Raw genomic sequence first — 14049 nt, 5'->3', positions numbered from 1 at the left:
CAGCACACGTGACTGTACGATTATACCCCATATAGGGCACAGGAAGGGCAGGTTGTTCCTCTCGCCCACACTTATCACTGTAGCACAGCCGTATACACACATACATATGTAAAACAGCAATGGGTATAACAACTTCTAATAAAGGGACACCTCTATCTGACAGCTGTAACATGTTCCATTACATTGCTTACTGTATGTGACAGCATTTCTGAGATTAATCTGCAGTTACCTTCATGTAATCATTGTCGTCGTGCATCACTTTGAGATTTACCCCCAAGACCCTACAAAAGTACCATTATAGTCTACCTGTACTGATGCCCCCTGTAATGCGGCTGAAGCTGTCCAGGTGTGTGATCCATTCCTAGTCTTACCTGCAGCCGTCTGTGGTGTCGCCATCATCAGACGCCATCAGGAGTGTTGAGACGCCGCTTTAATTATAGGAAAACATTTCTGAAGTGTGAGGGACGCTAATATATTACTTGTAAATGAGGGCTGTATGTAATAATCTCTTCTGTGGAACCATATGTGGGGTACCATCTACACTTCCCACGGGACAGGAAGTGGCCTGTATCACACATCCCTCTCTGACACTGTGTATAGTGATAATAGTGAGCTGGTATACATCACACATCCCTCTCTGACACTGTGTATAGTGATATTAGTAAGCTGGTATACATCACACATCCCTCTCTCGGACACTGTGTATAGTGATAATAGTGAGCTGGTATACATCACACATCCCTCTCTGACACTGTGTATAGTGATATTAGTGAGCTGGTATATCTCACACATCTCTCTCTGTATAGTGATATTAGTGAGCTGGTATACATCACACATCCCTCTCTCTGACACTGTATAGTGATATTAGTAAGCTGGTATATCTCACACATCTCTCTCTCTCTGTATAGTGATATTAGTGAGCTGGTATACATCACACATCCCTCTCTGACACTGCGTATAGTGATATTAGTGAGCTGGTATACCCCGCACATCCCTCTCTCTGACACTGCGTATAGTGATATTAGTGAGCTGGTATACATCACCCATCCCTCTCTCAGACACTGTGTATAGTGATATTAGTGAGCTGGTATACATCACCCATCCCTCTCTCTGACACTGCGTATATTGATATTAGTGAGCTGGTATACCCCGCACATCCCTCTCTCTGACACTGCGTATAGTGATATTAGTGAGCTGGTATACATCACCCATCCCTCTCTCAGACACTGTGTATAGTGATATTAGTGAGCTGGTATACATCACCCATCCCTCTCTCAGACACTGTGTATAGTGATATTAGTGAGCTGTTATACCCCACACATATCCCTCTCTGAAGCTGCGTATAGTGATATTAGTAAGCTGGTATATCTCACACATCTCTCTCTCTCTCTCTCTCTCTCTCTCTCTCTCTGTGTATAGTGATAATAGTGAGCTGGTATACCATACACATCTCTCTCGGACACTGTGTATAGTGATAATAGTGAGCTGGTATACCATACACATCTCTCTCGGACACTGTGTATAGTGATATTAGTGAGCTGTTATACCCCACACATATCCCTCTCCGAAGCTGCGTATAGCGATATTAGTAAGCTGGTATATCTCACATCTCTCTCTCTCTCTCTCTCTCTCTCTCTCTCTCTCTCTCTCTCTCTCTCTGTGTATAGTGATAATAGTGAGCTGGTATACGATACACATCTCTCTCGGACACTGTGTATAGTGATATTAGTGATCTGGTATACCTCACACATTCCTCTCTTACACTGTGTAGAGTGATAATAGTGAGCTGGTATACCATACACATCTCTCTCGGACACTGTGTATAGTGATATTAGTGATCTGGTATACCTCACACATTCCTCTCTTACACTGTGTAGAGTGATAATAGTGAGCTGGTATACCATACACATCTCTCTCTGACACTGTGTATAGTGATAATAGTGAGCTGGTATACCATACACATCTCTCTCGGACACTGTGTATAGTGATATTAGTGATCTGGTATACCTCACACATTCCTCTCTTACACTGTGTAGAGTGATAATAGTGAGCTGGTATACCTCACACATCCCTCTCTTTGACACTGTGTATAGTGATAATAGTGAGCTGGTATACCATACACATCTCTCTCTGACACTGTGTATAGTGATAATAGTGAGCTGGTGTACCATACACATCTCTCTCGGACACTGTGTATAGTGATAATAGTCAGCTGCTAGAACTCGCACATCCCTCTCTCTGACACTGTGTATAGTGATAATAGTGAGCTGGTGTACCATACACATCTCTCGGACACTGTGTATAGTGATAATAGTGAGCTGCTAGAACTCGCACATCCCTCTCTCTGACACTGTGTATAGTGATAATAGTGAGCTGGTATACCATACACATCTCTCTCGGACACTGTGTATAGTGATATTAGTGAGCTGGTATACCTCACACATTCCTCTCTTACACTGTGTAGAGTGATAATAGTGAGCTGGTATACCTCACACATCCCTCTGACACTGTGTATAGTGATAAGTGATCTGGTATACTTCACACATTCCTCTCTCTGACACTGTGTATAGTGATAATAGTGAGCTGGTATACCTCACACATTCCTCTCTCTGACACTGTGTATAGTGATAATAGTGAGCTGGTATACCTCACACATCCCTCTCTTACACTGTGTATAGTGATATTAGTGAGCTGGTATACCTCACACATTCCTCTCTCTGACACTGTGTATAGTGATAATAGTGAGCTGGTATACCATACACATCTCTCGGACACTGTGTATAGTGATATTAGTGAGCTGGTAGAACTCGCACATTCCTCTCTCTGACACTGTATAGTGATGTTCTGAGGTTAAAGTGAGCCGGAATGGGGCGGAACTACGTTTCGTAAGTTCCATTTTGAGACGGAACTCTTGCTCGCCTAACCCGATGTCAGTCCCGGGCCGCAGGGAAATGCCGGGCACCCACTGAGATTGTTACCAGCGGGTGCCCGGCTCCTTCCCCACAGTGGCAGCTGGAGGCAGGATCTCACTACTGAGCTCTGACTTCCGGCTCCCGAGTCCCGCAGCGTGCACTATGGGAGAGACGTCAAGGAACGGAGGCAGGAGCCGGGGTTTTAGGTAAGTATGTTTTCTCCTTCATCCACTAGGGGCCACTGGAGTACAGTTACAATGGGGAAATAGTAGGCAGTAATTGGGAGCTGGCACTTTAAAAATTCTAACACTGTGGCTAGCTCCTCCCCTACTATGTCCCCTCCAAGCCAGTCTTTAATTTGTGCCCAAGGGAGCTGGTTCACTTGGGTTTAGCTGAAAGAATTTTTCTTTTTTCTTTATTATTTTTCTTTTTCTTTCACACACTCAGACTGGCAGCTCTGCCACTGCCAGTCTGCACCGCGGGAGCTGCCGGCGGGGTCCCATCGCAGCTGCGTGCGGCTTGGGATGGGCCCCAGCTGAGGGAGACGCTGAGCTCTCCTGAGATGGCCGGACACTGCTGCGTGCGGCGCGTGTCGGGGCCACTCCATCCAGCAGAAGATTTCCGGCAGCACGGCAGCGGTGAGTATCAGCGGCCGGACACCGCTGCGTGTGTCGGGGCCACCCTCCACCACTGAAAGGTGAGTGTGTACCTCTTACCCCCCCAGTGATGGTAACAATGGGGGGTTTGAATGGGATTGTAAGGGGGTGACTGTCTGACACAGCGCACCCCCACCTCTCAGACTTTTATTATTAATTTTATTATTGTTATTTTATTTATTTATTTAAAAAAAAAAAAACCCCGCTGCCCGCCGCTCCCGCCCTCCTCCCTCCCTGCTCGGATCCCCGCCAGCGCGGCTCACAGCCGCTACGGGAATCCGGCAAAGCGGCGCACAGCATGTTTGAACTTGGCGCCTTTGAGCAGGGGGGCGAGGCTTAGTCCCGCTCTGCGCGCCCGGATGTAGCGCGCGCTCCGGAGCATTTCCTGTCTCAACAGCGCGGGACGGACGGTGGCCACGGACACAGTGAGCTGTTTCAGTGGGAAAGGGGGGCACTCGGGGGCACTGCAGGCACTAGTATAACTTAGTTAGCCTGTCACTGCACAGAGTATCATGCAGGACAGATTGGGCTGCTGTGGAAACACTACTACAGGCGGCATTACTACTGGAAACACTACTACAGGAGGCATTACTACTGGAAACACTACTACAGGAGGCATTACTACTGGAAACACTACTACAGGAGGCATTACTACTGGAAACACTACTACAGGGGGCATTACTTCTGGAAACACTACTACAGGGGGCATTACTACTGGAAACACTACTACAGGAGGCATTACTACTGGAAACACTACTACAGGAGGTATTACTACTGGAAACACTACTACAGGAGGCATTACTACTGGAAACACTACTACAGGAAACACTACTACAGGAGGCATTACTACTGGAAACACTACTACAGGAGGCATTACTACTGGAAACACTACTACAGGGGGCATTACTACTGGAAACACTACTACAGGAGGCATTACTACTGGAAACACTACTACAGGGGGCATTACTACTGGAAACACTACTACAGGAGGCATTACTACTGGAAAAACTACTACAGGAGGCATTACTACTGGAAAAACTACTACAGGAGGCATTACTACTGGAAAAACTACTACAGGAGGCATTACTACTGGAAACACTACTACAGGGGGCATTACTACTGGAAACACTACTACAGGGGGCATTACTACTGGAAACACTACTACAGGGGGCATTACTACTGGAAACACTACTACAGGGGGCATTACTACTGGAAACACTACTACAGGGGGCATTACTACTGGAAACACTACTACAGGGGGCATTACTACTGGAAACACTACTACAGGAGGGATTACTACTGGGGGCACTACTACAGGAGGCATTACTACTGGGGGTACTACTAATGGGGGCACTGCATAAGTGGCATCACTCCTGGCATTGTATAAGGGGCACTGCTGCTGTGGGTATTATGTGATTAGTGATGCTAATACTGTGGGCATTGTGTATAAGAGGCACTACTGCATGTCATAACATGAATAATGTGGTGTAATGTGAATAAGATTGTGCTACTGTGCAACGTAATGTGAATTGGGGATACTGTTGCGTGGCCACGCCCTTTTCTTTTTGAGACCACGCCCCTTTTGCAGCGCGTGCAGTCCCTTTACTAGGCGCTGGTAGGGGGGGGGGGGGGGTCCACTACCCCTCTAGGACCCACTTTAAGCACTGGTGATAATAGTGATCCTGTATACCTTACACATCCCTCTTTTTGACACTCTGTATAGCGATATTAGTGAGCCACTATCCCTTGCACATCCCTCTTTCTCTGACGTCCTAGTGGATGCTGGGACTCCGTCAGGACCATGGGGAATAGCGGCTCCGCAGGAGACAGGGCACAAAATTTAAAAGTTTGACCACTAGGTGGTGTGTACTGGCTCCTCCCCCTATGACCCTCCTCCAAGCCTCAGTTAGGTTTTTGTGCCCGTCCGAGCAGGGTGCAATCTAGGTGGCTCTCCTAAAGAGCTGCTTAGAAAAAGTTATTAGGTTTTTTATTTTCAGTGAGTCCTGCTGGCAACAGGCTCACTGCAACGAGGGACTTAGGGGAGAAGAAGTGAACTCACCTGCGTGCAGGATGGATTTGCTTCTTAGGCTACTGGACACTAGCTCCAGAGGGACGATCACAGGTACAGCCTGGATGGGTCACCGGAGCCGCGCCGCCGACCCCCTTGCAGATGCCGAATAGAGAAGAGGTCCAGAAACCGGCGGCAGAAGACGTCTCAGTCTTCATGAGGTAGCGCACAGCACTGCAGCTGTGCGCCATTGCTCTCCGCACATTTCACACCAGCGGTCACTGAGGGTGCAGGGCGCTGGGGGGGGCGCCCTGGGCAGCAATGTAATATACCTATTCTGGCTAAAATATATCACATATAGCCCCTGGGGCTATATGGATGTATTTAACCCCTGCCAGGTTCCAAAAAAAACGGGAGAAGAAGCCCGCCGAAAAGGGGGCGGGCCTATTCTCCTCAGCACACAGCGCCATTTTCCTGCCCAGCTCCGCTGCGAGGAAGGCTCCCAGGACTCTCCCCTGCACTGCACTACAGAAACAGGGTAAAAACAGAGAGGGGGGGCACTTATTGGCGATATTTAAAATATTTGAGCTGCTATAAAGGGAACACACTTATTAAGGTTGTCCCTATATATATTTATAGCGCTTGGGTGTGTGCTGGCAAACTCTCCCTCTGTCTCCCCAAAGGGCTAGTGAGGTCCTGTCTTCTATCAGAGCATTCCCTGTGTGTCTGCTGTGTGTCGGTACGTGTGTGTCGACATGTATGAGGACGATGTTGGCGTGGAGGCGGAGCAATTGCCTGTAATGGTGATGTCACCCCCTAGGGAGTCGACACCAGAATGGATGGCTTTGTTTATGGAATTACGGGATAGTGTCAGCACGCTACAAAAGTCGGTTGACGACATGAGACAGCCGGCAAACCAGTTAGTACCTGTCCAGGCGTCTCAGACACCGTCAGGGGCTGTAAAACGCCCTTTACCTCAGTCGGTCGACACAGACCCAGACACTGACACTGAATCCAGTGTCGACGGTGAAGAAACGTATTTTCCAGTAGGGCCACACGTTATATGATCACGGCAATGAAGGAGGCTTTGCATATCTCTGATACTGCAAGTACCACAAAAAGGGGTATTATGTGGGGTGTGAAAAAACTACCGATAGTTTTTCCTGAATCAGAGGAACTGAATGAAGTGTGTGATGAAGCGTGGGTTACTCCAGATAGAAAACTGCTAATTTCAAAGAAGTTATTGGCATTATACCCTTTCCCGCCAGAGGTTAGGGCGCGCTGGGAAACACCTCCTAGGGTGGATAAGGCGCTCACACGCTTATCAAAGCAAGTGGCGTTACCGTCTCCTGATACGGCCGCCCTCAAGGATCCAGCTGATAGGAGGCTGGAGAATACATTAAAAAGTATATACACACATACGGGTGTTATACTGAGACCAGCAATCGCCTCAGCCTGGATGTGCAGTGCTGGCGTGGCTTGGTCGGAGTCACTGTCTGAAAATATTGATACCCTGGATAGGGACAGTATTTTACTGACTATAGAGCAGTTAAAGGATGCATTTCTTTATATGCGAGATGCACAGAGAGATATTTGCACTCTGGCATCAAGAGTAAGTGCGATGTCCATATCTGCCAGAAGAAGTTTATGGACGCGCCAGTGGTCAGGTGATGCGGATTCCAAACGACATATGGAAGTATTGCCGTATAAGGGGGAGGAATTATTTGGGGTCGGTCTATCGGATCTGGTGGCAACGGCCGGAAAATCCACCTTTTTACCCCAGGTCACCTCCCAGCAGAAAAAGCCGCAGGCTTTTCAGCCGCAGTCCTTTCGTTCCTATAAGAACAAACGAGCAAAAGGACATTCCTATTTGCCCCGAGGCAAAGGAAAGGGTAAGAGACTGCAACAAGCAGCTCCTTCCCAGGAGCAGAAGCCCTCCCCGGCTTCTACAAAGGCGTCAGAATGACGCTGGGACCTTACAAGCAGACTCGGGGGCGGTGGGGGGTCGCCTCAAACATTTCAGCGCACAGTGGGCTCACTCGCAGGTGGACCCCTGGATCCTGCAGGTAGTATCTCAGGGTTACAGGTTGGAATTCGAGAAGTCCCCTCCTCGCCGTTTCCTAAAGTCTGCTTTGCCAACGTCTCCCTCCGACAGGGCGACTGTATTGGAGGCCATTCACAAGCTGTATTCTCAGCAGGTGATAGTCAAGGTACCCCTCCTACACCAAGGGTACCTCAGGTTAGTGGTCCAAAACTGTCAATATCAGTTTCAGACGCTGCCGTTTGGATTGTCCACGGCACCCCGGGTCTTTACCAAGGTAATGGCCGAAATGATGATCCTTCTTCGAAGAGAAGGCGTCTTAATTATCCCTTACTTGGACGATCTCCTGATAAGGGCAAGATCCAGAGAACAGCTGGAGGTCGGAGTAGCACTAACCCAAGTAGTGCTCCAACAACACGGGTGGATTCTGAATTTTCCAAAATCCCAACTGATCCCGACGACACGTCTGTTGTTCCTAGGGATGATTCTGGACACTGTTCAGAAAAAGGTATTTCTTCCGGAGGAGAAAGCCAGGGAGTTATCCGATCTAGTCAGGAACCTCCTAAAACCAGGAAAAGTATCTGTGCATCAATGCACAAGAGTCCTGGGAAAAATGGTAGCTTCTTACGAAGCGATTCCATTCGGCTGATTCCATGCACGAACTTTTCAGTGGGATCTGCTGGACAAATGGTCCGGATCGCATCTGCAGATGCATCAGCGGATAAAATTGTCCACAAGGACAAGAGTGTCTCTGCTATGGTGGTTGCAGAGTGCTCATCTGTTAGAGGGCCGCAGATCCGGCATACAGAACTGGGTCCTAGTGACCACGGATGCCAGCCTGAGAGGCTGGGGAGCGGTCACACAGGGAAGAAACTTCCAGGGCGTGTGGTCAAGCCTGGAGACGTCTCTTCACATAAATATACTGGAGCTAAGAGCAATCTACAATGCTCTAAGCCAGGCAAAACCTCTGCTTCAGGGTCAGCCGGTGTTGATTCAGTCGGACAACATCACGGCAGTCGCCCACGTAAACAGACAGGGCGGCACAAGAAGCAGGAGGGCAATGGCAGAAGCTGCAAGGATTCTCCGCTGGGCAGAAAATCATGTGTTAGCACTGTCAGCTGTGTTCATCCCGGGAGTGGACAACTGGGAAGCAGACTTCCTCAGCAGACACGATCTGCACCCGGGAGAGTGGGGACTTCATCCAGAAGTCTTCCACATGATTGTGGTCCATTGGGAAAGACCAATGGTGGACATGATGGCGTCCCGCCTCAACAAAAAACTGGACAGGTATTGCGCCAGGTCAAGAGACCCTCAGGCAATAGCTGTAGACGCTCTGGTAACACCATGGGTGTACCAGTCAGTGTATGTGATTCCTCCTCTGCCTCTCATACCAAAAGTACTGAGAATTATACGGCAAAGGGGAGTAAGAACGATACTCGTGGCTCCGGATTGGCCAAGAAGAACTTGGTACCCGGAACTTCAGGAGATGCTCACGGAAGATTCGTGGCCTCTACCTCTAAGACGGGACCTGCTTCAGCAGGGACCGTGTCTATTCCAAGACTTACCGCGGCTGCGTTTGACGGCATGGCGGTTGAACGCCGAATCCTAAGGGAAAAAGGCATTCCGGAAGAGGTCATCCCTACCCTGGTAAAAGCCAGGAAGGAGGTGACTGCACAACATTATCACCGCATTTGGAGAAAATATGTTGCGTGGTGTGAGGCCAGGAAGGCCCCGACGGAGGAATTTCAACTGGGTCGATTCCTACATTTCCTGCAAACAGGATTGTCTATGGGCCTCAAATTAGGGTCCATTAAGGTTCAAATTTCGGCCCTGTCGATTTTCTTCCAGAAAGAATTGGCTTCAGTTCCTGAAGTCCAGACTTTTGTAAAAGGAGTACTACATATACAGCCCCCGGTTGTGCCCCCAGTGGCTCCGTGGGATCTTAATGTAGTTTTGGATTTTCTCAAATCCCATTGGTTTGAGCCACTCAAATCGGTGGATTTGAAATATCTTACATGGAAAGTAACCATGCTACTGGCCCTGGCTTCAGCCAGGAGAGTGTCAGAATTGGCGGCTTTATCGTATAAAAGCCCATATCTGATTTTTCCATACGGACAGGGCAGAACTGCGGACGCGTCCTCACTTTCTGCCTAAGGTGGTTTCAGCGTTTCACCTGAACCAGCCTATTGTGGTGCCTGCGGCTACTAGCGATTTGGAGGATTCCAAGTTGCTGGACGTTGTCAGAGCATTGAAAATATATATTTCAAGGACGGCTGGAGTCAGAAAATCTGACTCGCTGTTTATACTGTATGCACCCAACAAGCTGGGTGCTCCTGCTTCTAAGCAGACGATTGCTCGTTGGATTTGTAGCACAATTCAACTTGCACATTCTGTGGCAGGCCTGCCACAGCCTAAATCTGTCAAGGCCCATTCCACAAGGAAGGTGGGCTCATCTTGGGCGGCTGCCCGAGGGGTCTCGGCATTACAACTCTGCCGAGCAGCTACGTGGTCAGGGGAGAACACGTTTGTAAAATTCTACAAATTTGATACCCTGGCTAAGGAGGACCTGGAGTTCTCTCATTCGGTGCTGCAGAGTCATCCGCACTCTCCCGCCCGTTTGGGAGCTTTGGTATAATCCCCATGGTCCTGACGGAGTCCCAGCATCCACTAGGACGTCAGAGAAAATAAGATTTTACTTACCGATAAATCTATTTCTCGTAGTCCGTAGTGGATGCTGGGCGCCCATCCCAAGTGCGGATTGTCTGCAATACTTGTACATAGTTATTGTTACAAAAAAATCGGGTTGTTATTGTTGTGAGCCGTCTGTTCAGAGGCTCCTACGTTTGTCATACTGTTAACTGGGTTCAGATCACAAGTTGTACGGTGTGATTGGTGTGGCTGGTATGAGTCTTACCCGGGATTCAAAATCCTTCCTTATTGTGTACGCTCGTCCGGGCACAGTATCCTAACTGAGGCTTGGAGGGGGGGTCATAGGGGGAGGAGCCAGTACACACCACCTAGTGGTCAAACTTTTAAATTTTGTGCCCTGTCTCCTGCGGAGCCGCTATTCCCCATGGTCCTGACGGAGTCCTAGCATCCACTACGGACTACGAGAAATAGATTTATCGGTAAGTAAAATCTTATTTTATCTACCCGGTTGGTTTCACGGTGGTGTGTGTATATATACATATATAGCTATGTTTGTGTGTGTGTATATATATATATATATATATATATATAAAGTGCGTGTGGGTATGTATATAGATATATCCATAAAATACCAGATATAGGGGATAAAACAGATTATGCACACTTCCGCAATGTTTTCTAGAAACAGAATACCCCACCTTGCCACATAACATTTTCACCCATCTTTTCTCACAGGCTGGTCACCATTTTGAAAAGCCAGCAAAACCTCAGAGAATCATCTGGTGCACCTTAATTAGCGGTACACTACATACAGGCGGGGTGTTGTCCTCCCTTTATTATTCCTTGGTGTCACTAGTTACTAATGCTATTTGTAATTGGGGAATGTGTGTGTGGCATCAGACAAATAGCGCTGTGGCTCAGTACGCTAGTAGCGGGTATCTGAACAGGGGTTTGAATCCAAACAAAACTTTAAGGAGAGCTCCTATAGCCTAGGGCTAAGACTCCTGTCCCACAGCGCAGCGCTACTGGTTCAGGTCTCCGCTGCTCCAGAAAGTTTAGTTGAATCGTGTCGGTCACACATTATAGTGCAGACCTTACATAGGGCTGTGTTTATTTAACCCACCTTTTCTCCTTTCATTTGTCTCACCTGGGATAGTCAAAGAATTCCCTCTTAGGTGTGAAGTATGCGGTGGAGCCATCTGCAGAGCCCTCCACGCACCTGCAGGACACTCCTGTTTGAACAGCTCAGATTATACAGGTAATGTCACTGGTAACCAGAGACCTTGTACGTCATTTCACCTCTCCAAAGGGAACCTTGCTAACATTCCATTACTGATGTCTGTTTTCGGTGGAGTCTGAACCAGTGTCTCAGAATATACAGGTACATTATACAGCAGTTCGTCTGAGACTGCAGGTAAAGGAGGCGGACACGTCAAGTCCATCAGGGTTCCACGCCAATGACGAAATGACAGCGACTGGTCCAGTTTCGGATGAGCTGGGCAGACTCCGGTAGGCGGCCGACAGACACCCGAATACCCAATTTCTTTATCATCCACTAGGGGTCACTGGAGTACTCTTGGGATATGGACGGGCGTAGCCGAACAAAGGCACTGAATATTCAAATTTAGGACTCTCCCCCCCTCCATATCCCCGAGTACCTCAGTGTACTTTGTCAGTGTTTTTTCGGTGCTCACAGCATGAACATCGGCTTGTGGGAATGCCCACATTTCAGAAGATTTTATTAATTTTTCATTTTACTTTTTATTTTTAATTTTTACACTTCCCGTCCCAGTTTCTGGAAAAACATGGGTCCGGGATGGTGCCGCTGCAAGGCAGCGTATGGCGTGTCGGTCCTCACAAAGAGCACCCTCACAGCCACAGGCGCTATAAGGCAGCGCATGGCGTGTCGGTCCTCACAAAGAGCACCCTCACAGCCACAGGCAGCCACTGTCTCCTGCAAGCTGAACGGAGCTTACAGAAAGAAGCTCCGTCACAGCCAGGATGAGACAAAGAGCTGGAAGGAGCTACAGCTGCAAGGAGCTTACAGGAAGCCCCGTCACAAGATGAGAAGCTGGAGGCTGAAACGGAGCTTACAGAGAGAAGCTCGTCACAGCCAGGATGAAAGCGGCACAAGGTATGGGTGTCAGGGCGGTCAGCTCACGCTGCCGCCCTGCTGTGTGAAAGTGTGATACTGTAGCCGCCGCTGAGCACGCCGCTGAAGGGGTCCCGCTGAACTACGCGCAGAGCGGCCGCACGTCACTCAGACGCCGGCCGCTCTCACTGTGCTGATTGCCCGGCAACACTACAGAGGCGCCGCCGAGACTCTCCGTGTGCTAAAGAGCGGCCGCACGTCACTCACGGACGCCGGCCGCTCTTCCAGTGAGACACCGCACGCCGCTGATGCCGGACACAGGGAGACTGTGTACTGCTGTAGGAAGGTGCCGGCCGCTCTTCCGGACGGCTCCCCGGCCCTATATACAGCGCTCTCCTGCTCTCCCTGCACCCGATCCCCGTACGCTGCAGGTAACATGGGGATGCAGGGGGGGGGGGAGGGGGAGTAATGCCCATAGCAGCAGCAAAGGCTGCATGGGTTAAAAATAGGCTGCTCAAACTACCTCACAAGCAGCGCAGCGTTTTAAACAGTGTCATGGGCTATAACATCAGTATAAAACTGTAGACTGTGTATAATATCAGTGGGAACTGTGATTATAGGTTTCAGCACATTTTATATATATAATATATAATGAAGCTTTTTGCTGCCAGGGACACTGTGTATAATATCAGTATGAACTGTGATTATATGTTTAAGCACATTTTATATATATAATATATATATGAGGCTTTGGCTGCCAATAGGCTATCAGTGGCATAACCTATTGCAGGTTTAACCATGTTTTCTGTTATTTTCTGTTAAGGCTGCAAGATAATAACATTCACGGCAGCCAGTGTTCATAGTAATGGAGGCTAACTAAATGCATGTATTTTACTGTATCCTACACCTGTGTTATCACTGTATAATAGGATAATTATGTATACTAGGCTATTAAGCCTATATTAACACTGCAGCAGGTAACCTGTACTGTGATTGTCTGTGAAAGCATGGCATGACGGCCATTTTAATCGTTGCTGTTTTTCCAGTTTATAATTCCAGAACATTCCGGCCATACACCTCTACTCCACAAGGAGGCGCAGGGGTGTTGGTGGGAATTTTTGGTCAGCATAAGTTAGCCATGTAAACTGTATTTCTACATAATTCTAGAACATTCCTGCCTTACATCTCTAAGCCACCAGAGGCGCAGGGGTCTTAGTAGGAATTTGGTTCGGGTTTCATATGCCATGTCAACTGCTTTTCATAAAGATTACTCTGTTTTCTCTTCACAGCGAATAAATCTTTCGTTTTTTACTAACGATTTCCGTAGAGAGAAACAACCATGAGTTTAATATAAATATGCTGTTCAGCAATAAAATATATATATGACATAATAACGTCATAGGCGTGCAATGTCTGTCCGTTGCCTATTGTGGTGTCTGTCTGCATAGCGAGTAAGGCTCTAGCGCAGACCAAAAATAATTTTAAAGTCCTATTTTAAGCATTGGCAATACAAATAAACATAGGAGTCTCGGAAGCTATTCCGCCAGCTCTAACAAAAGACAGTCTTTCCAAAGGGCCAATTTTCCCTTTGGGTATCACAGTGTTTATTTAACTGGTTTTATAATTTAATGCATCTATGTCAAATCTCACACCGATAACTACGAGTGAGAAGGCTACATTAGACCAGCACT

The 14049-nt window shown here is 48.1% G+C and overlaps 1 protein-coding gene and 1 non-coding gene across 3 annotated transcripts in view; both read left to right on the top strand.

The window, feature by feature from the left end:
- LOC135054368 (von Willebrand factor A domain-containing protein 5A-like) overlaps nt 1-11640 on the top strand; it is a 188169-nt gene extending 176529 nt beyond the window's left edge. For both annotated transcript variants that reach the window (XM_063957558.1, XM_063957559.1), the window contains one exon: nt 11423-11640. In XM_063957558.1, coding sequence (XP_063813628.1) covers nt 11423-11625 — 203 coding nt within the window. In that variant the 3' untranslated portion in view covers nt 11626-11640. The remainder of the gene's footprint in view (nt 1-11422) is intronic.
- Nucleotides 11641-13625: 1985 nt separating this feature from the next.
- LOC134932421 (U5 spliceosomal RNA) lies at nt 13626-13746 on the top strand. Its single transcript, XR_010179354.1, has one exon. It is a non-coding gene; the product is annotated as a U5 spliceosomal RNA (small nuclear RNA).
- The last annotated feature ends 303 nt before the right edge of the window (nt 13747-14049 follow it).

Source organism: Pseudophryne corroboree, chromosome 1 (assembly GCF_028390025.1).
Source record: "Pseudophryne corroboree isolate aPseCor3 chromosome 1, aPseCor3.hap2, whole genome shotgun sequence".
Lineage (NCBI taxonomy): Eukaryota > Metazoa > Chordata > Amphibia > Anura > Myobatrachidae > Pseudophryne > Pseudophryne corroboree.
Note: the sequence above shows the minus strand (reverse complement) of the source record. Positions and strands in the feature narration are given on the sequence as shown.